The sequence below is a fragment of the Triticum urartu genome, chromosome 2A, assembly GCF_056163025.1.
Source record: "Triticum urartu cultivar PI428250 chromosome 2A, HENAU_Tu73, whole genome shotgun sequence".
NCBI lineage: Eukaryota > Viridiplantae > Streptophyta > Magnoliopsida > Poales > Poaceae > Triticum > Triticum urartu.
In genome coordinates, this window is record NC_141874.1 from 125640670 (window position 1) to 125660681 (window position 20012).

At 46.7% G+C, this 20012-nt stretch overlaps 2 protein-coding genes and 1 pseudogene across 2 annotated transcripts; 2 read left to right on the plus strand and 1 right to left on the minus strand.

The window, feature by feature from the left end:
- Nucleotides 1–2109: 2109 nt before the first annotated feature.
- On the minus strand, nucleotides 2110–2810 carry LOC147984241 (uncharacterized; annotated as a pseudogene).
- Nucleotides 2811–5165: 2355 nt separating this feature from the next.
- Nucleotides 5166–10549, plus strand: LOC125536215 (CDPK-related kinase 5-like). Its single transcript, XM_048699394.2, has 11 exons — nucleotides 5166–5901; nucleotides 6722–6852; nucleotides 7646–7687; nucleotides 7783–7891; nucleotides 8224–8302; nucleotides 8422–8718; nucleotides 8793–8905; nucleotides 9367–9474; nucleotides 9556–9618; nucleotides 9705–9872; nucleotides 9968–10549. The coding sequence occupies exons 1-11, from the start codon at nucleotides 5329–5331 to the stop codon at nucleotides 10106–10108; spliced, it is 1824 nt and encodes a 607-aa protein (XP_048555351.2). The 5' UTR covers nucleotides 5166–5328; the 3' UTR covers nucleotides 10109–10549.
- Nucleotides 10550–14076: 3527 nt separating this feature from the next.
- Nucleotides 14077–19970, plus strand: LOC125536216 (uncharacterized). The gene is made up of 8 exons (XM_048699395.2): nucleotides 14077–14606; nucleotides 16769–16886; nucleotides 17085–17146; nucleotides 17229–17283; nucleotides 17363–17459; nucleotides 17550–17648; nucleotides 18093–18201; nucleotides 18880–19970. The coding sequence occupies exons 1-8, from the start codon at nucleotides 14240–14242 to the stop codon at nucleotides 19656–19658; spliced, it is 1686 nt and encodes a 561-aa protein (XP_048555352.2). The 5' UTR covers nucleotides 14077–14239; the 3' UTR covers nucleotides 19659–19970.
- Nucleotides 19971–20012: the final 42 nt, after the last annotated feature.

Below are 20012 nucleotides of genomic sequence, written 5' to 3' on the forward strand. Positions count from 1 at the left end.
GTGTTTGATGCATCCGTCATCGCAAATGTTTTGCATATTTTTTGATGGTTTTTTACACCATCGTTTGCGATTATTGCATCGCACACAGTTTCGTCGAATGGTCTCTTATCGTAGTGTCGCGTTAGCAGCATCCTGCAGTAGTGTTGGAATCGTTAGAGATGTTGAAGTCTTTTGTGGAAAGATCAAATACCCTACTGATTTTCTAGTTCTTGGTTCTCCACACGATGTTTTTTCTGAAAGCTCACAGACGTCAGCGGTTTAGCGGCGGCACCCGGTTGGACGGGAACCACCTGTGCTTGTATTAGGGGGTGGGTTTGCTCCAGACTGCATTTGCAATGTGCAGGATTGCAAAGGACGATTGTCCCATGAACCCTTCGTATTTAGGATGCAGACTGGCGTGCTGACCTCTCCGTTGAGCCTAGGTAGGACTACGGCGTGTCGATCAGTCAAGGTCGGGCATGACCCAGGAAAGTGTGTTCGGCCGGAGTTAATCAAGCATGTTGGGTAAGTTTGTGCACCCCTACAGGGAAGTTAATCTATTCGAATAGCCATGTCCACGGTAACGGACGCTCGGAGTTGTATCCCGGTCGATACAACTAGAACTCGATACTAGAGACATGAAATGAATATGATGGCTCCGAGATTGCTTTTCTCGTGGTGAGTAGAGGAAGGATCAATTGGCGTTAATAAAATATACTTGCTACTTATATTATGTTAATCTGCACTCTTGTAATGATGCAAGATGCTTCAAGATGCTAGTCTTCGATAGGCTATGCTTTCCCTTCTCTTCTGGCATTTCTGCAGTTCAGTCCAAAGATATAGCCCCATTCGTTTGATACTGATGCATACTTAGTATAGATGTGATGTAAGTCTTACGAGTACTTTGGATGAGTACTCATTGTTACTTTGCTACCTCTTTTCCCCTATACCGGATTGTTGTGATCATATGACGGATCCCATGAGCCATATGCCACCACCGATGACTACCACTACCCCGAGGGTTCCTACTACTACATGGAGGCCGCCGATGACCAGGAGTAGTTAGGAGACTCCTAGGTAGGAGGCCTTGCCTTTTCGATCCATGTTGTTGTTTTTGCTAGCCTTCTTAAGGCAGACTTGTTGCTTATGTCTATACTTAGATATTGTTGCTTCTGCTGACTCGTTTGTATTCGAGTTTATGTATTCGAGCCCTCGAGGCTCCTGGCTTGTAATATAAAGCTTGTATGATTTTAATTTATGTGTAGAGTTGTGTTGTGATATCTTCCCGTGAGTCTCAGATCTTAATCGTGCGTATTTGCGTGTATGATTAGTGCATGATTAAGTCGGGGTGTCACACACACTCAGACCTCAAGAAGGAGAAAAGACAGAGAGGTTCAAAATTATTAATAGAGGCGACAGACAAGAAGTTCAAGCTCGAAGAGAGGAGGGCCATGCTTAAAGAGAGGAAGGCCGCGCTCGAGGAAAAGAAGTTGAAGATCACCGCCCAATGCGAGGATGCCAAGATGTTGACCTTGAATCTGGACTCTTTGGATGCGACACAAGAATGATCGTGCAATCCGTCCGCTACCAGATGTTGCAGCGACAAAAAGATCAGTTGATAGCGGCGGACGATGAGGATGAGGTGGGTGTGGACGTGGAGGCGGACCCGGAGACTGTCTACGCGGCGATGACTACACCTTGATCGGGAGCATACGGCTGGGATTGCCGGTCCGGTAGGGCAGAAAATTGCACGGATTGTCGGACCGATGTTCTTTTAAATCCATGCATGTAAAAATTAAGCATACTTTCCTCTTTTTGGTTGTGATCGGACATGCGATCCGGCGTTGGTGTGATTGGACTAAATTTGAATTTCAAATTCCCTTCACTGACGAACATATACATAATAGCGTTGGATAACGCTCTCCTGCATCCGTGTTCGTAGATTTACGGGTCGTCGTCGGAGATTCCCTAAGAGCAACTCTAGCAGACCCCGCAAAAGCCGCGAACCCGCAAAATTCCGGCGAGTATGCGGGTTCGGCCCAATTTTCCAGCCAGAACAGAGCCCGCATACTCGCCCGGTCCGTAAAAAATTTGCCGCGGCCCGCAAACCACACGCCCCGACCAGTATATCTACGGGTTTGCGGCGCGTTTGCGGGTCCATACCATATCCCCCCGCCGCCACCGAGCTACGCAATTCCCCACCCCCTCTCCACATTTCTCGCCGCCGGCGACCCCCTTCCGCCTCCAGCCGCCATGTGGGGATGCATGTGGAGCTCCGGACGCGGCTCCGAGAGCAGATCCGACGGCGGCAGCGACCCCAAGCGCGAGCGGCGCGTCCGGTCGGATGACGCGAGAAAGCGCGGGGCGGGGAAGTGGACCAACCGCGGCCTCTCGCCGCCGCCGTGCTTCCACGTCCGCGAGACGGACGATTACGACCGTCGGCATGGCCGTACCCCTTCCTCTGCCGCGGGCTCGTCCTCCGCAGCGAGATCTTCCTACGCCGGGAGATCCTCCTCTTCCGGCGCGGGCCTTCTCCCCGTGAAGAGGGAGTGGTCGGAGGAGCCTGAGGACTTCGAGTTCGTCCTCATCAAGGAGGAGCCCGAGGAGCTTGGCCGCCGCGGAGTCGTCGGGCCAGAGGACTTCGTCGCCGATGTCGACGTGGTTGCGGCCGCCATTGCCGAGCGGAGCGTGCGCGAGGAGGCGGAGCGCCGACGCCACCACGAGGAGCTCGAATACCTCCAGTTTTGGCAGGCGGTCGCGAGCAACCTCGCCGCCAGGGAGAAGGATGACGAGTGGTGGCGCATCGGCGAGCAGCAGAGGCCGAAGTACATTGACCTCAACAGCTCCGGCGAGGAGGATTGAGCTCCTCCACGGTGTCGTCCATGGTCGCGAGCTCGCCACCGTGAGATCCCCACCCCCTCTAGTACTAGCACCAATGTAGTATGCAGTATGAACTGGTGTTTGTAGTTTTTGATCATGTAAATATATGTAGTACGTGATGAACTAGTACGGTGCAATTTCTCCCGTGAAACTATTTTTTCAAATTATGCAGTTCATCTATGGTTTCTGTTCGACTACGCTCGTTCTCAACCCACAAACGAGATTTTCGTCAAAACCGCAAACGCGTTTTGAGAGTCGGGATTTTGCGGGGTCTGGTAGAGTTGCTCTAACCAAGCGACAGAGAAGGCCCAGTGCAAGGTGACCTTACGCATGTGTGGTAGGAGTAGTACTTTGCTTCGCTCTTCCCTCCCAAAACAGAAGCATGCAACAACAGGTAACTCTCAAAACAAGTACCACCACATCACATACAGAAGCCATGAGAGCATGTACACACGGCATCTCGCATTTATAGGAAGATTTGCATCCAAGGAAACTGTCCGTGTACGTACGGCGTACCCTCAGCTTTCAATAACGCCTGTTTTGCACCAAACCAACGCCGTCCTTTCTTTGCCATAGACCGTACGTGCATACTACTTACACTCGTACTCCCAGTACCATAATACCGTCCTTCCCCGAGAACAATTACGCGCTCACCCACACGCCATCACACCAAGCACAAGACATGCGGTGAAAAGGAAGATAAGATCCGGTTACCAGACAAGCAAAACATTTCCTGCCAGCTCTCCGCCGCTGTCCACCAACGCCGACGTCGCCGGAAGCTCGAGTCGAGAAGCGCTGTCTGCTGCATGCTGCATGGTACTGTGCCGCGCAACCGCATTTCTTCTTCTCCGTCGTCGTCGTCGTCATGATGCATGAGGCGGGGCGCGCGGCCATGGCAGGGCACGTGAGCTTAACTAATGGCCGCCCGCTCCCTTTATCTTTACTCCTCTCCTCGCCTCCTTTGCCCGCTTCTACGCCTCCGCTTTTCGGCCCTCTCCCCTTTATTTTCCTTTTGTTGCAGCTGCTCCGTAATCTATGTTGCGCGTGGACCCCATGTTAGTGGCAGTACGGGGGAGGGAGGTTTAAAGCCGTTGCGTTGCTTTTGGAGGATGGATGGATGATGAGGTTGACGTCGTGCTGGGCCGCGCATCGGGCCGCGTGTCGCGCACACTGACACAATGGAGTATTCTTCTGTTGCCCTTTTAATGACCGGGATTAAGATACCTCTGCACACAATTCTCTACTGTGTTTACAGTAGAGTAGCTTCTTCATGCAGGCAGGGGCAGGCACGCAGTGGGATGATGCAGAAGGAGGGCAGGGCTTCTCATGGATCTTGACCTTGACCGCATAGTTCCGCATGGATTTGTTAGGATTACCTTTTTAGAGTAGATGTCTTTGCCTTCCTGATGAAAGAAAGCCAATAATGCTCTGCTTAACACTCCCTCCGTAAACTAATATAAGAGCGTTTAGAATACTAAAATAGTGATCTAGACGTTTTTATATTAGTTTACAGAGGGAGTACTAGATTGGGAGGGAGGAATAAACATGAAGCCAAAATCCAACGAGAAACGGGGGCGAGATTTGGGACCCCAACCCAACCCATTCTATTCAATTTAAAGTGGACACAAAGCTAATCTCCGGGCACCACAGTACGTCCCGCCCAAAATAAATAGGGGCAGGGCCAACGGGCTCAACTAAACAAGGCGCCCGCCCAGCAATCGGCCTAAGTGCAGCACAAGCTAACAAATCAATCCATCGACGTCGCCGCGGCAACTTATGGGTCGGGTCGGGCGCGGCGACTTATGGACAAGAACGTCTGCAAACCTCATTCAGTTGCCTCCCAGGGCCACGGGCACGGGCGCGCCCAATCTCTTGACTGTGCGTGGAGCAGTTTTGTTTTCGAAAACAAGGAGTCGGGAGGTCTCGTGCTCCACCCGAAAAGCGCAAGCGAACAAGGGCGACAGCGACTAATCCGGCCACTCTCACATCGGCTGGAAAGCAACCCCCTCCAGCTCCAGTCCCGGCCAAAATTTAAGCCCCGCCCCCAGAAGCAAGGGGGGGAGAGAAAGATAGATGGCGATCCATGGCTTAATCACCGCCATCAAAACCAAACCTCCCTCTAATCAAAGCCAAGAAAGAAAGAAAAAACACCACAGCCACGAAGCCTTCGCTCACTGTCACTGGGCTAGCCAGCCTCACTCTCACGCACTGCAACCAACTGCGAGCTCGCCGCGCCACCCTAGGGGTTGGGCTCGGGCCACCATTACTCCCACTCCACCTTCCCCGTTTCAATTCACTCCAGTCCAGTCCCCACACTCCCCCCCCCCCCCCAACTAAAAGCTCTCTCTTTCCTTCTCTCCCCTTCTCTCTCCTCTCCGCCATGGCCGCCTACTCTCCCTCCTTCTAGCGCGCGCCCCACCGCCATCGCCACCACCGCGATCCAGATCCCACCCGCCGCCCGCCGCCGCCATGGGGGGCTGCCACGCCAAGCCGCGCACCCGCGACGCCGACGGGGCCTCCCCGCCGCCGCCCGCGCCGGCCACGCCGCCGCCGCCCTCCTCCACGGCGCCCGCCACGCCGGCCTCCAAGAAGCACTGGACGTCGTCCCCCTTCTTCCCCTTCTCCACGCCCAGCCCCAGCCCGGCGCACCACCTCTTCTCCTCCTCCTCCGCGGCCTCCCCCAGGGCCTCCTCCAGGGCCTCCTCCAGGTCCCCCGCCCCGGCGGGCGCCAAGTCCCCGGCGCCCGCCACCCCGGCCCGGCGCCTCCTGCGCCTGCCCTTCCCGCCGCCCTCGCCCGCCAAGCACATCCGCCAGGCGCTCGCGCGGCGCCACGGCCCGCCGCGCCCGGCGATCCCCGAGGAGGACGGCGACGGCGGGAGGGGCCTCGACAAGGGCTTCGGCTTCAACAAGGGCTTCGCCGCCAAGTACGACCTCGGGGACGAGGTCGGCAGGGGCCACTTCGGATACACCTGCGCCGCCAGGATTAGGAAGGGCGCGCGCAAGGGCGACGCCGTCGCCGTCAAGGTCATCCCCAAGGCCAAGGTGATGACCTACCCGCAACCTCTGCAAACGCTTCAAAAATAAAAAATATCGGATCCGTTCGCTAGTTTTTCTGAAAGTTGATGCCGCGCTAGTTTAGATTTGTGAATTTCTGTTGGATAATTCGGTACTCTCATGACTTTTGCGGTTTTGATTGATGCTGTATAAATGTCCTTCATATTTTGTTGAACAGAGAAAGGTAAAGCATGTGTTCCTGAAAGCAACCACTCACTAATATAGTCTAATCAAAGTTTTTGAGAACTGGATGCATGCCTGTTCATTTCTTAAGAAACGTGGCCCCTTCTTGTCTACACGAGTAGTCGAGTAGATGTGCCTTGTTACAGATGTAACCTGACATCATGGGTTCATGTACTAACATGCTATTGATCTACATCGTGCATTGTGAAAAGAATATCTAGTTTTATCACATGCTGCATACCTGTATATAAGAATAATATGGATTACGAGATCTTCTACGTTCAGCATTGTTGCATGGTACGTACTAGGTAACATATTAAATTGTGTGCTGTAAAACATTAAATATACCCACTTGAATGATGAGATCTGAGTAAGTCCTGTCATTTTTTGTTATGGAGTTTACACTTGATATTCCGTAACTACTTTGCCTATCGCTCTTTTATGGCTGTGCGATCTGGTTTAATCTCTCCATAGTTGCAATCTCCCTTGTTTGGGTCACCACATTTCAATGCCTTACTTGAGGATTAATACCATCATTGTGTCGTTGCTAGGCATGAACTTAGTTCCTCACTCCTCCTATGTACATTTTTTAGTATCATCTGAAGTTGCTCTAATCTCTTGTCAGATGACAACATCCATTGCTATAGAGGATGTCCGCAGGGAGGTGAAAATTTTGAAGGCTTTGGCAGGACACAAGAACTTGGTTCAGTTTTATGATGCATATGAGGACAACGAAAATGTCTACATAGTCATGGAGTAAGTTCCAGCACCTTGATAGTCACACAATGTGTTTTGACTTCAATTTCACATGCTATGAGGATGCACTCCTTAAGATGTCAAGCAGAGTAGAGTAGCTTTTTGCTCTTGTTATCAACACTCTCAACTACAAGCATAGAAAACAAACTCACTGAATAATCAGTTCCATTTTATTGACGCAACTTCAATAGTTTTCCACAGTCCCTTTTTATTAAGATTCTTTGATCTACTTATTGCTGATGCGGCAATAATTACCTTTCAGAAGCATATAATGCGTTATCTTGTGTGCTTAAAAATGTAGTTAACAACCATATGTTATTTCATCCATATGTCTGGACGGTTAGTTACCTTTTCAGTTCTTAGGTTAGTTCTTGTTCTTACGTTAGTTCTTGTTCTCAGGTTAGTTACTGGCAATTTAAATAATCTGAGCAGTTATCACTTGATAATGCATGATGAAAATGAACATACATTAATGCCATTTGGGGCAGCCACACTGTTTTAAATATGCTTGCAGTGCAACTGGATACTCTTTTATTTTCCCGCCCAATTGCCCAAACTTGACAACAAATATTTTGCCAATAAAAAGGATTTCTAGATATGGCCAAATCCAGATGATGTCATTACTACAGGTCGTTGAATGTTGCCTTATATTAGGCATCTGTTTTTTGGCATCTATATTTAGCTTCTATACCTTCCGCTGATAGTGATCCCTGTACGCTCTATTCTGGATTTCAAATGCCATCCACGCCATGTTTAGTTTTTTTAATATCTAATTAAAAATCCCGTTGTTTAGGTTGTGTGAGGGCGGGGAGCTTCTGGATAGAATACTTTCCAGGTAAGCTACAAGTAAACTTACATTATGTTATACAACATCATGGTTTATTACGAAATACTTTAATATAGCTTATGTTTTGCATTCATTTTAAGTAGAGGTGGAAAGTACTCCGAGGATGATGCAAAGTCTGTCCTGGTGCAAATATTGAACGTTGTCGCTTTTTGCCACATTCAGGGAGTGGTTCATAGGGATCTCAAACCAGAGGTGAAGTTCAGTTTTACCTGCATCTCATCAGTTGTCATCATTACCATGTTTGAGATATTAGAAAGTGATGATTTAAATAGTGCTGGTAAACAAGCCATGACTTTTAAGGCAAATGGCGATGGCTACCTGTTTCTACTTCCAATGTTCGAACCTCCTTTTTGAAAGAAAAAAAATTACACTGTTCCAAAGGACGTATAATTTGTTCATGACATTCCTTAGATGGTGTATTTATTGTATTGCCTTTCTCTTCTCCTGTGAATAAGATCTAATTTTACTGTTTTTGTATTTGACATTGCAATGGATTTCTAAAATGTTGTGTTTTTTCTCTTCAGAATTTTCTTTTTACTTCGAAAGATGAGAACTCTCAACTTAAGACAATTGACTTTGGATTATCAGATTTTGTAAAACCAGGTTAGTTTCTTGCTCATCAATCTGCATATCTGTTAATTTGTTGATTTGTACTTGCCATCAGTGAAGATAATACTATCCACTAGCACTTTTTTAATGCAGTGGTCTAATACCTTATGCAGATGAGAGACTAAATGATATCGTTGGAAGTGCTTATTATGTTGCTCCGGAAGTTCTGCATAGATGCTATAGCACAGAAGCGGATGTCTGGAGTATCGGTGTCATTGCATATATCCTCCTTTGTGGCAGCCGCCCTTTTTGGGCACGCACTGAATCTGGCATATTTCGTTCTGTTCTCAAAGCTGACCCCAGTTATAATGAGGCACCTTGGCCTTCTCTGACTCCAGAAGCAATGGACTTCGTTAAGCGCTTGCTATGCAAGGATCCACGTAGAAGGATGACTGCAGCACAAGCTTTAGGTGAGTTTCAGTCTGTATGTATGGATCCAGTTTAAACTTACATTGCTAACTCTGCCTTATATCATGTTTTTCAGGTCATCCATGGATTAGAAATTACAATGACATTAAGATGCCATTGGACGTCCTTATATTTCGTCTTATCAAAGCTTATATTCGTTCTTCATCGTTACGTAAAGCTGCTCTGAAGGTCTGCATTGATAAAATCTGTTCTGTTTTTTCTCCTGTTGTTCCACATAGATATATGCTGTTGCTTCAAATCTGGACTTGCTTTTATATTACAGCATTTTTTCTACTCAAGGCTTTGAATGGTTGTGCAGTAACCTAGTATTTTGTTAGATGTTTAATACTTTCAAGTCCACATGCCTTGTACAAATTCCTGATCAATATCATTACATGTGTATAATTTTCATTAAAAAAATTGGACGCCTACTTTTTGTACCATTGGTTTTATAAGTTCCAAAATGAAATGCTTGTACAGTTCTATTTGTTTGCAATTCTCTCCTGTTAAAATAGCATAAAGAGGGGATGCCACTTTATTTGAACCTCAAAGTGGTGCTGTCAAAATATTCTTTTGATACCTATGGCTGACCGCTTTTACTTTCCTCTGCAAGCTGCAGCCGTTGATGTATCTTTCTTGATCCATTACAGGCTTTGTCGAAGACTTTGACTGTTGATGAGCTTTTTTATCTCAAAGGGCAGTTCTCCTTATTAGAGCCTGATAGAAATGGATGTATCACGCTAGATAATATCAGAATGGTTGGTTCGTCATAGAGCTCTGATATGTTCTCTCCCATTCATTTTGAACCCCCTTGCTGACTCCTCTTCCTTCCTTTTTAGGCCTTAACAAGAGAAGCCACTGATGCGATGAAAGAAACACGAGTTCAGGAGATTCTTGTCTCGGTACATTACTTATGTTGTTGATCTTAAAGACAGAATTTTCATCCAGCATAAACTGTACTCACGGTATACCTGAATTGTCTTTTCAGCTGAGCGCTCTTCAGTACAGAAGAATGGACTTCCACGAGTTCTGTGCAGCTGCAGTAAGTGTTCACCAGCTTGAAGCATTAGACAGATGGGAGCAACATGCGAGATCCGCTTATGAAATTTTCGAGAAGGATGGCAATCGAGCCATTGTAATCGACGAGCTAGCTTCAGTACGTGATATCTTCCTCCCTGTCTATTTTCATTCTCTAACTGATAAATTTGGAGTCCCTTCACACATTTCCTATGATGCTACTTGGTGTTTCAGGAACTGGGTCTCAGCCCTTCCGTGCCGCTGCATGTCGTTCTACAGGACTGGATCCGGCACACCGATGGGAAGCTCAGCTTCCTCGGGTTTGTCAAGTTGCTGCATGGCATGTCCAGCAGGTCCCTGTCAAAGATGAGATAGCTGTTGATAATCTCTAACGACAGTACAAATTTATGCTGCCCCAGCCCCAGCCCCAGCCCAACTTAGCAAGCAAGGCCAAGACTGCACACCGAGGTCAACATGACACGACACGACGCTGCCTGCGCTAGAACCCGCCTGGTTTTGCCACTAATCTGAATATAGAGTTCTGTTTGCGGTCGCCCGTGTACTGATCACCACCGTCTTCTTCAAAGTTCATCAGCATCATCTTTTAGTAGGTTAGGAAAAGGAAATTTCACCCGTGTCTCGGCAACATGTGATGCCTCTAACAGTCTCTTAGAATAGCCCGCCCAGCCATGTCCTGTCGCTGTGGGCAGCGTTGTAAAATGCCCCCGTTCATGTAACTGGAGCAGAGTCGCCCTTTTGTCGTCAGTGTGCCGTTATATTGATTGAGTTGAAGATGCTTGAATTTTGTGCTGCTCACCCGGTTTTGCTTCAACGTTCTTCCTAATTGTCTGACTCTGATTTTAGTGAAGGATGGGTGGCTGTCGTCGCATTTACAAGAGCACTGGTTTCATTTTTGTATGGCTGTCTATCGTCGCATGGACAAGAGCACTGATTTCATTTTTGTATGGCTGATACTCGTGATATGTTTGGTTGGTGTCTGAAACGGACCTTACCATTTCTTTGGTTATAACCAAATTTTTTGCCCTTGATTTGTTTGGATAGTTGGCATTTTTTGTCAATATTGGTCACTTCATCAGGAAGATAAACATTCACTCAAATTTTGATCGTAGGGTGAATCTTGATAAATCATAGGTGTTTTTTTAGCAAGGGTTGCCCTCAAACTGCTAGAGGTGGGCAAGTCAAATAGTGAGACCTTCAAGTACTTGAAGCATGGAAATATGGAGCAAGATTCCAAAAGTGTCCTTCTCAGCTCGACCTCATGTGAGCTCGGTATAAACAGTAAGACAAATTTTAACATGCTTCCTTTTACCCTCTCTTTTTAGGTCTTTTTTGATTCATAGGATAGGATTATTGTAGAAATAGGAATTTTGTAGGAAATGAGATGACATGTATCTCAAATCCTATGAGTAGGAATAGGAAACGAGATGTCATTTGGTTGACATCAAAGGAATTTTTCCATTGAGTCTAGGCTCATTTTTATTTTCCTATGAAATGTGGAGGATAGGAACCAATTCTATGTAGGAATAGGAATCTATTCCTATGAATCAAAGGGCTCTAAAAGAAAAAAATCCTATAAGAATCCTATCCTCTAAAATTCCTATGAAATTCCTCCAAACCAAAGGAGGCCTTACATCTAAGGTAAGAAGGTAAGAGTTAATCAGATCACTAATTAATGAGATCAACGGCTCAGATCTATTATATACTTTTACCTCTCATGAGAAAAGAGGGGTAAGAGGGAGCATGTTAAAACTGCTCAAACAATAAAGTCTGAAATTTTTGAAAAAAAACTATTTTTTATAAATTTTAACAAATGTTTTTAATGCTTGCAAAGTTTCATCATGAATGACATTTGTGGAAGTCGTGGCAATAAAATAAAAAAAAATTAGCAATGTAAAATGCTTTTGAAAATAACTTTTTTGCAGCATTGATTTTGTTCTTTTTCCACGACTTGCACAAATGTTATTCCATGATGAAATTTTACAAGTACTTAGAACAATTGTCAATGTTTGACACAGAAAAAATAGAATTTGTTTTTTTGGGTGATTTTATTGTTCACCTGAGCTCATTTGAGCTCGAGCTGAGAACATCACATCTACAAGATTCAAGGTTAGCTTGGAAATTTATTGTTTGTTGGGGGAAAATATGTGGTGATCAAGTCGGTGGTACAAACTATCCCGGTTTATTCTATGTTCTATTTTAAACTCCCACTTGGGCTTTGCGAGTATATTAACACTCTTATAGGGAAATACTGGTGGCGAAGCAAAGGAGGTGAACATAAAGTAGCTTGGGTTAGGTTTTCGTGATTTCGAGTTGTTTAACCTTGCGTGTCTAGCAAGGCAAGCATGGAGATTATTGGAAGAACCTAGTTCTTTGAGTGCCAGAATATTGAAAACGGTTTACTATCCAGATAGCTCAATCCTTGATGTGAATCTTGGCTCTCACTCATCATAAATCAGGAGATCAATCATTAAAGTACGTGATATTCTAGCCCATGGCCTTATAAAAAGAATAGATGACGGAGCCTCCACTGAAATATTGTGTCACAACTGGCTTCCTCGACAAGGGACGATGAGGCCAATTACCACATGAACAAATGGAAATGCTAGCATCGTATGTGAGCTCATAGATGAGATGTAGAAATGCAAACATTAAGGTGTGTTTACGAAGACTTGCCCAACAGCCGATCACATGTTATGATCTTCTTCACCATTGAAATATGTCTAGCACTCCTAATTGCTCATTATGTGGTTGTCAAGACTCACGACATCATTCCTTGATTGACCGCTCGATGTTGAGATGTGTTTGGGTTCTGTCTAATGAAGAAGTTCCTGAGCATACGGTTGACACGACATTTGAAGCCCTAGCTCGCTGAGAAGCTCAAGCTCTAGCGGATGATCTGCTGCCAAACACTTACCCAACGCCTCCGACTGTGCAACCGTTGAGCAGGATATATCGAAATGTAGGAGTAAGGCATGGTGCCATTGTCAGGGAAATCATTGCTCGTGCAAGGGATTTCGAGTATTGTCGTGTTGTCTATGGAAGTCGCAAGAGTAAACATAAGGCGGATAGTGTAGCTAAATTCTCATTATCTTTAGATGTTGGTTGCCATATTTGGCTAGTTGCGCCACTTGATATTTGTAACAATCCCTTTGAACGTCATCGAAAATAAAGTGCAATGATGTTCCCTAAAACAAATCACCAAAAATTTGAGTGGCTAATTTATTTGGTAGGGTGAAATTGAGCTCAAACCAAACGCACGCTTAAGGCATGTGAGACTTTTTTGGGGGAAGATGGCACGTGAGACTTGCGAGAAGCTCTCAATTCTCTTTAGATACCATAATTATTCTAACTATCATTACAACCGATTTTGCCTACGCTCATACTTTACGTTTTGTGATAGTCTACTAATATTCAAAAACTCGCTTCCTGTGAACCAACCCTAGTCATGGGTTCGTCATCCCAAAAGCCAGTCCCGGATATGTGAGGTTCTTCTGGCGACGTTGATCTCGCCACCACAACATGCAACACCGCCCTTGCCCCTTGAAGCATTCAACATCGAGTTTGCCACCACAACATGCAACACCGCCCTTGGCCCTTGAAGGACTCAACTGCCATCGTCCCTTGACGGTCATCATCTTGATAACATGTCACCGTCGTCCGCTTCTTCCACTCTCGAGGTGTGACGGAGAAGGCATCGTGCTCGACCACATTTGATGCATTAGTAGCAGGAAGGTATCTGAGTGTTGGCACCATGAGGGCCTCGTCGGCGATACATGTGTGCTCGTTAAGGGAGAGAGAGAGACCAGCAACGACAGAAAATCGGAGAGAAGTGAAAACTAGAGATGAAAATCTATTTAATACTCTTATCTCATTGACGGCCATATTTGAAGTTTATAAGTCCAAACAAAGTATTCTATCAACTAACTTGAACAAAACAACAACTTAAAACTGCTTTTTCTAAAAATCTCTACAACTAGTTTTGCTAAAATTTAGTCCAAATATTACTACTCCCTCCAATACGTGGAGCCGGGATCCGCTGAAGTACGCCCCCCTGAGGTTGGGTCATTGATGGGTGGGTCCGGATCCATACGTCAGTATGTGAGCTGTACGTTAAAGGAGTCACGTCTCCAATACGTAAGCATATTATGGGACGGATGGAGAAGTTACCAAAACAGCTACCATGGCATTGGCAAGCTAAGCTCTGATCTGAGCCGTTGAGGCTTTCTTCTGAGCAACACGTCAATCCAAATGTCCCAACCCAACGGCCGTTCATTCAAAATTTGAATTTCTGGAACTTATAAAGTGACGTTACTTGTGGAGAGGCTGCAGACGTTGCTGGTCTGACAAGGCAATATAAATCATATAAATCCGCCTTTCCATTTTTCTCCGAGGCAAACAAAAGGGGGAAAACGCGAAGGCCGAGGGGCAAAGCGGCGGCACGGCGGCGCGGCGGAAGGCAATCCGGTGGCGCGCAAGGACGCCGCGATGCCGGTAACAAGAGGGCGCGCCGCGGCGGCGGTGGCGGCAGATGAGGAAGAGGGCCACGCGCCCATCGACATCTCCTCGGATTCCGATGCCGGCGGATCCGAAGAGTCCGGGTCGTCGTCGTCGGAGGAGGAGGAGCCCAGCAGCGACGAAGACTACATCGACATCAGCGACAGCGGCGAGAGCTGCGTCGACGTCAGCGACAGCGGCGAGAGCTACGTCGACATCAGCGACAGCGACAGCGAAGACGATGAGGACGACGATGAGGAAGGCGGCCGCGCGGGGAACGAGGGGGAAGCGGGGGCGGAACGACCCGGCGCGGATCGGAGCGAGGCTGCCTGCACCAAAATCGCCGATCTCCTCCGCCGTATGCACCTCTATCCCTTTCTCGTTTGCTCTCGGCCGTAATTCGGATGATTGCGTTCTATAGGCAGGCGATATTTTTGAAAATCTGGAGCGGAATTGGAACTCGTAGATAGTGCTGATTGCCGTTTGATTCTTGGAAAACGTGGCATGTGCTTGGCACTGTTGATCTAATAAACTTGTACTAGATAGTTCTGCGTACTGTAAGCTTAGAACCCTGTCGGGGAAGTAGCTTCGTGGTATGGATTGCATCCAGAGGAGACTCAATCTGTGAGCACCTGTGGGTTAGTAAAATCTAGTTTTTTTTTTTAGAAAAGGAGGATGACCCCCGGCCACTTTATTGATTATTTTCGAGGACCTTACAAAGTATTACAACAATATGCCTGAATTCGCCATGCAACATATGCCACTACTCCTATCTATATGATGAAGGGGTGCTACCTGGGCCACATACCCGGTCTACTCACCTAAGCCTATCATTAAAAGCCGGAAGCCCCAGCCGAGCAACATACCGGGTCTTGGGCATAAACTGGTCTGACGCACTCACATGTGTCGTCGCCGCCATCTTCCACAGGTCCGTCTTCAGAGCAGATATTGAGGCTTCTACCTTGTCAGGCCACTCCGTCATCGACGCCACCTTGACGCCAGACAACTACCTCCACCTGCGCGAGTCCATCACCGCGCATCGGGCGCCGAGTCTCCACTGCACCACGCCGCTGAGATCCGCCGTCATCAATGTGAAGGATGAATTACCGCTCCACCAAAAAAGGCACCCGCTGATCCATCGATCCCGTGTACGCCTCCAAGAATGACGCCCCCAAGGAGGAAACGACACCAACGCGCCGCCGTCATCCGATCAACTGATCTAGAGTTTCCCTCGGAGGTAGCGGATAGAGGTCTAGAGCTTCTCCACGGCGATGCCTTCAAGAAGGTAATGACACCACAGGGTGCCACCAACGCCGGTCTTGGCATCAAGCCAAGCACAAGGTTTTCACCCGGATCTGCTCGAAGAACCTCCATCACGTATTGTGCGCACGGGTCGCCGCCGATCTGAGCCGCCGCACATGGCGCAGGCCGCACCGGCCAGATCAGATCTGTCCGGAGGGCACAACCCGCATGGTGCCGACCCAACCACCAGGCCCTCCATGCCGCCACCGCCGATCCGAGGTCAGATGGTGTGTCGCCGCAGACCCGGCCGCCGCCGCCGAACGCCGCCACGCAGCCCGAGACAGGGCCGGCTGCCGCACCCCACCATCGCCGCCCTTGGCCGAGGCAGCCGCCACGCCGCCGCCGGAAGGCAGGCCCGCCGCGCCGCCAGGCCAGATCGGCCGTGCCACCCATGCCGCGGGGCTCCGCACCGCCCGCACAGCGCAGGCAAGAGGGAAGACCCCCGCCACCGCCATCAGCCCCGGGCTATAGCCGGCGGCGTCCTTCGGCGGCGGCGGAGGGAGTGGAGGACGGATGGGGACCCCCGGCGGCTAGGGTTTTAGATCCCGCCCGAGTCGCCCGAGCGGGGGCGACGCGGGGGGAGGGAGGGGAGTATTTCCGTGATCTTAGCCAATAGTGCAACTCAATCAAGTCAATCAAGTTATAAAATCTAGTGCAACTCAATCAAGCCGCGAAACATAGTCTTCCTTGAGTGATATTGGACACCGTGGATGATGCTGCACCCTGGAACCCTGTTGGCTGTTGAGAATTAACGTTGTTCGTGGTGGGATACATCCAGGGGGAACTCGATCTGATTTCTTGCTGGTTGGAGGAATCTAGTGCAACTGAATTTAGTCGCAGAATGTGGTCTGCCTCCTAGTGATATTGAATATCACAGCCTCACCTGAAGAAATAGGATTCCCAAATTATGTAGATATTTTTGTAGGCAGCTATAATTTGTTTTGAAATACAGGCAGAATGGTGGTTGAAATGGATATGAGCAATTGGCAGGACCAACTTCAATGAAAACCAGTGGTTGAATTGAGCTGGAATCCTTGGCACGACTTCTGTCATGTTTGAGATGGTAGAAGTTAGGACAGTGCTATATGATATGGCTAGACCTTGCTTTTGTTCTGTTTGTTCCAGAGCAAAACATGAATTTATTGAACATCATGGTCCTTATATCTGAGTGTACTCTCTTATTTCCTACATAATTTGATGAGCAATATTTTCTTGTAGGTGGGAGAAACCTGGATGGGATTAAGTTGGCGGAGTGCAAAGCATATTTAAAGAATAACGGTCTTCCCCAAGTTGGGGACATAGCAACTTGTGTCGAAAGAATAATGCTGCATCGGAGGTTCGTTATTTGATATGTCCTAGTCATGAACTATTCAGTAAATTGGCGCTTGTCCTCAACTATTGGGACGAATAGCTTTTGCATCTGATATCGATAGTCACATTTAAAAAAACACTCCCTGCATTATTATTTTTTGTTCTTGGTTTTTCTTTAATCCCAAATCCCCTGTTATATGGTGATGCGACATTTCTGAAATAGGTTCAAAGATGAAGATCCTGAGAAGATTTATCCTCGGTCATCCTTTTGTATTAACTGTAAAGGTGAGTTCCCACTTGTCATGGAAGCTTTCTCTTATCTGCATACAAAATTATGGAAGGCAGTTGACCATGGTCTGTGAATTAGGCGATGTCTGTCGAGGTGATACTGTCTTATTCAAACAAAAGGTTCACGAGAAAAGGTACTCATTGGTGTTTCTTGCACTAGAGCATCCTGTGTCTCTTTGGAATGGTAATGTGATTCTCCTTTGGTTATGACAGTGGCAAAAGGCACTCAAAATGTATGGGGAAGCGAATAGTAGCTGGGAAAGTTGTTAAGGAAAGTTATGGTAAAGACAAGCAGCAACACACATTTACTGTAAGGATCGATTCAGTGATATAGTACTGCTATTGTTTTTCCCCCTCTTATTATGGCCTTTGTGACTATGTTAGTTGTTCAATTCAATAGATTCAAGTGTTCTGGAGCAAAGGAGTAGGCAAATTACCACCTTTGTATCTGCTACTTGTCAAAGGACGCAATCTATACAGAATGATGACTTTCCGTCAGGTAGGAACTGCTCTTTACCAGAATTAGTTTGCACTAGTTTCTGCAAATCACATTTTTGATATTAGAACACTTCAATATTACCCAACGCACGCACTTAATCATACTTATAATTCTATGCTGTCTTTTTAGATATTGTGCTATTGGAATGTTATCGATCTGTGCATACCAAATATCAAGTTTATGTTGCCTTTCATACTACTCGTATGAGGTAGCTACAGATAATCTTATTGATCCATTCTGCTGTTTGGGTATGCATGAATTATAGCTTTTAACCACACCAACATAAATGGGAAAAATGAAGCTTATTTTACACATGCACCATTTTGAGGATGTTTGGACAATTCTCAGATGGTGTGTACTTATGCATTGATATATTGACCTTGTCACAAGATGGCCCCGTATGATTTTCATGTTCATGTAGCAATTCTTTTGTTTTAATTCTAGGCTTGGGCAAATGAAGCGAATAGGTTGAAGGCTCTAGAAGAAAAGCACAATAGAGGAGATGCTGCAAGGCGTGTCCGTGCTTCAAATAGACGTAATTCTGGAGGACACGGTAAATTCTATTGGCAACATAACCTTGGTTGTTCCTGGGACAGATTATATTTCGCTGTTATTACTATCCCAGTTCTGAACTAACTGATGTTATTGCATATGTGGGTTAGTATTCGATCGAGGAGATACTGTGTTAAAAGCTGTTGTATTTGTTTAATAAATCCTCTTCTCTGCCCTAGAAAAATATCTTTTCTAGAATGTAGTACATTTTCCGTATTCGATGTTAAAGTTTGAACCTTACTGTATGCTAATGACTTCTACGATGATGGTTAGACAGTACAAATACCAGCAGTTTGTGACCATTTCTTATTTGGATTTTGATTTTGATGTCTGTAGTATACTCTAAAGTTTGGTTTGGTCTAATCGACTGGCATTGGGATCCTTAAGAATCTACTGTAGAACCAGCTGTTCCTCAGAAGGAATCAATTAAAAATCTATCTACATAGAACAGCATAACACATACATAAGCTTTTGCAAGATGAGCTGTCTGTTGTTGCCCACGAAAGATGTATGCATACACTTTTTTACATTTGTTTCACTAAGCTATTGTGTGATTCAACTTGTGTCTCCTCAATTTTCTTTGGAGTTTCGAATTCTACTATTTTGAAGGTCTATGTTTGCTGTGCCAGGTGCCAGACTAATTTTGTCCCTCTTCCTTTTGTATCTATCCTTCTTTCAGCTCTTAAGGGCAAGAAATCGAAGGAAAAAGGAAAGCATCAGTCTCAACCTGGAGGGCCTGATGGCGGATCCAATATCACTAAAGGCAGAAAACGTGCTATGCAATCCTCCAACTCCGATCATCCTACCAAAAAAAATCGAAAAGAAGAGCACCGAGTGTCTTCTGGAAAAAACCGCACCGATGGTCGTCAGAAGGCAAAGACAAATTCTGCCCCCCTGGATAAAAACATTGGTACCAGCACCAGCAGTTCTCAGCAAAATGCCAACACGGAGACAAATCATGCCATCTCGCAGAAAAACCCGCGGACAGCACCAGTTAACAATGGCCTGCATAGCACGGAGGCTAGGCCGAGTAAAGGAAAAACCGGTTCGAAGCAAAAAAACACTGTTGGTGGCAACCATGGTCAGTTTGAAGGAAGGCGCGTAGGTTCAGCTTCTCATCCGCAGGCATACCCAGGAAATTCAGTTGGGATACATCATCCTTTATCCGAGAGGACCCATCGGCCACCTCCATTGCGCGAAGTTGGCAATGCCTGGCAACATCATATGGACGGCAGATCAATTTCATGTCCAAACCCTAAAATGGTTTTTGAACACCCGAATGCAGCACTGGCTGGCTGGCGCGCGCCTGGTTATTTCAGGGAACCTCCACCTGATCAACGTGCAGTGGTGTTTCCACCATTCAACACATCGCAAACTATGTACCGCCGTCATCCAGATGGGGCATATGTGATGCCGCAGTACAGATATTCTGGTGGTAGTAATGGGTTTCCACGATAGGGCAGTTTAAGTTTATCAGATGACAGTTGGATTGTTGAACACTTGATCAGTGGTCACTACTCACTAGTGAGAACTGTGGAAACCCTGCCAGCTCGCTGAGGTGATTTTGCACATTTCTGGTGTCTATCTTGTGGAAAATGTGACGGCCACTGTAATTGACACGGATGTTTGTGAGGACATTCCAATACATGCGTATGAGAGCAATAGGAAGGCGAGACAGTGAAGTTGAGAGTAAACCAGAATGCTTGAGAAATACCCCCATTCATTTGCTGAATGGGTTCATAAATGGGCGTATCTGCTAGCTTTATTTTCTGAATCGATTCATTAATCGACTTATCTGCTACAAGTAGTAGA